The following is a 2,741-nucleotide window of genomic DNA, read 5'->3' as shown; positions in this document are numbered from 1 at the left end:
GTGTCCCCAACAGCCCATTTTATTGATGAGGAAGCAGACCCAGGGAAGTCCAGAAACGTGCCATGGTCACCAGCTAGGAAGTGACTTGCTAGGGCCAGGTGATGGCTCCAAAGTCCACCAGCCTACACCAAGACCTGCAGCTGGCTTGCAGGCTGGCGCTATGGCCAGCACGGAAGTGCTGTGCGCAGCTGGCCCTCAGGCTGGGCAGAGGGGGCCTCAAGGAAGGTGAATAATAATAGGCATCGGGTATTGTTACGGCCCCATTGGTGATATGGGGGAGTGGACTGAGGCTCAGAGAGGCAGAGGTGACCCTGAAGAACTGCGGGAGGGCAAGGACCTGGCTGGAATGGAGCAGGTGTGAGGGAGCAAAACGGGAGAGAGGCTGGCAATTTTATATCCTCTGGGAGGACTTGGACCCGCCCCTGAGGGCCACAGGAGGACCCCTGTACTACAGGTGGGAAGGGACCACATGACACCCAACGCTCACCCAGTGGCCCCTCCTTCCCTGTGCCTCCAGGTCAGCTGCCAGCGCCAAGCCCCCCGCCAGCTGCAGCCATGAGCAACTGGAGGAAGGACCACCTGGGTGCCAGCAGCTCAGAGCCCCTCAAGGTCATCATTATTGGTGAGTGTTGCCCTGGACAGGGGAGGGGCTGCCCTGAGCTTTCCAGGGGCCTCCAGTATCAGTGGTCAGGAGGCAGGCAGGGCCAGCCCAGGCCTTTATTTACTTATTCATTCATTCATTTTTTGTTGTCTTTAAAATTCACCACTCAGCATTCACTCTGTGCCCAGTGCTATGCTTACAATTTAGGTATATATATATATACCTTTATTGATTTCAGAGAGAAAGGGAAAGGGAAAGGGAGAGAGATATATCAACAATGAGAGAGAATCATTGATAAGCTGCCTCCTGCACGCCCCACACTGGGGACTGAGCCCACAACCTAAGCATGTGCCCTGACGGGGAATTGAACTATGATCTCCTGGTTCACAGGTCGACGCTCAACCACTGAGCCACACCCGCTGGGCTATGCTTACAACTTATGCGGTATCATTCCATGTAATCCTCCTAAGACCCTGCAAGGCAAGGGCAGCGAGGGGTGGGGGCTTGGTCCTCAGTCTGTGTTGTCCTGTGCTCTCCCATACCTGGCACCAGGCTGGGTGCTGAGTGAGGGGGGGCACAGCCGAAGCGTGTAGTCCTGTCCTCAGGTCTGCAAACACAGAGGACAGGCGGCCCCTCCGCCATGCAAACGTCAGGTTGAAACTCCATGAAATGTGTTCCTTTTTGTAAGTCGAAGCAGTTGAGCATCAGCAATTCCATGCGGTTTGTCCTTTCATAGTGTTCTACATCTGGGCACTATTCTGCATAGTGCAAGATAAAGAAGGAGGGGAAGATAAGAATAGAAGCAATGTCTTGAGGTAATTGCCCAAGAAATTCCACAGATAAGCTGTGAGATTCATTCCGACTTGGGGGCAGGAGGCCCACGGTGGCTTAGCTCCCTTCCTGGGCATCCAAGGCCCCTGAGGCTCACCCCCCATGCCCTGAGCATGCAGCAGTCAGCACTATAATGACTCACTTGTCTTCTGACCAACCAGACAGAACTAGTTCTTAGTTATCTCAGACTCTGGGTGGTGTTGCTGTGTGGCCACAGGCAAGTTAATTAACATCTCTGGGCCCCAGCTTCCTTCAGTATAAAAGGAGGAAAAGAGTAGCATGTACCTCGCTGAAATCATTGGGAGAGCTCAGTGGAATAATGCAGGCACTTCAGGGACTTGGTACAGCAGCAGCAGCATCTGTCAGTTTATCATATTTTATTATTAAAATCCCTTAACACAAAGCTGGGCACACAGTAAGCACTGAATAAATGTCAGTGGCTATTACAACTTTATTGTTGCTTAAGTAGCACTGCTCCTAACAGCACTACTATCGGCACCTAGTAGGCTCTCAACAATTGCTATTACTTGTTACTGTCAGTGTGCACGGTGCCTGGCACATGCTAAGGGCTTAATAAATGTGTTATTTTTATGAATGAAGGGTGATTCGGTGAACAAGGCAGATCGAGACGAAAGCCCGAGGCAGCAGTGACCTTCCATCCCTCTCTCCCCAGGCAATGGTCCCTCTGGCATCTGCCTGTCCTACCTGCTCTCCGGCTACACCCCCTACGTGAAGCCCGATGCCGTCCACCCACATCCCCTGCTGCAGAGGAAGCTCTCCGAGGCTCCGGGGGTCTCTATCCTGGACCAGGTGGGCTAGTGGGGGTGGGGTGGGGGGGATGACACACCCCTCTGGGGAAACTCTCTCAGCTTTCCCAGGGCAAACACCAAAGTAAGCATTTGTTAGACACAAGCCCAAACCCGGAACGTGAGAGGCCACAAAATCAGCCGTGGAAACTGAAAGAGAAACCAGGGCTATCCTTCGAGACCCACAAATGCCACATCAGCTGTCTCTGCCCCTAGACCACTGGGCCTAAAGGGGGGGGGTCGATTTTGCGCCCCATGGGACGCTGGGCAATACCTGTAGACAATGCCAGTGGTCGCAGCTGGAGGGATGCTACTCCTGGCTTAGAGGCTGGAGGCCAGGGATGCTGTTAAACATCCCACAACGCACAGGGCAGCGCCCACTCTAACGCGTGATCCAGCCCCAATGCCAGGAGTGCAGGCTGAGAAACCTGCCCCAGGCTTCCCACTTCTCCTGCCTCCTGCCCAGCGGGGCTTACAGAGCCCCCTCCTGGCTCCTTGCCTTC

General features: G+C 54.1%; 1 protein-coding gene across 5 annotated transcripts in view; it reads left to right on the top strand.

The window, feature by feature from the left end:
* OSGIN1 (oxidative stress induced growth inhibitor 1) overlaps window positions 1–2,741 on the top strand; it is a 73,415-nt gene that overhangs the window by 45,960 nt on the left and 24,714 nt on the right. For all 5 annotated transcript variants that reach the window (XM_015562990.1, XM_006762251.2, XM_015562991.1 and 2 more), the window contains 2 exons: window positions 518–622; window positions 2,106–2,242. In XM_015562990.1, the coding sequence (XP_015418476.1) occupies window positions 518–622; window positions 2,106–2,242 (242 nt within the window). The remainder of the gene's footprint in view (window positions 1–517; window positions 623–2,105; window positions 2,243–2,741) is intronic.

The sequence above is a fragment of the Myotis davidii genome, unplaced genomic scaffold, assembly GCF_000327345.1.
Source record: "Myotis davidii unplaced genomic scaffold, ASM32734v1 scaffold77, whole genome shotgun sequence".
NCBI lineage: Eukaryota > Metazoa > Chordata > Mammalia > Chiroptera > Vespertilionidae > Myotis > Myotis davidii.
This window is presented reverse-complemented; position numbering and strand designations above follow the sequence as displayed.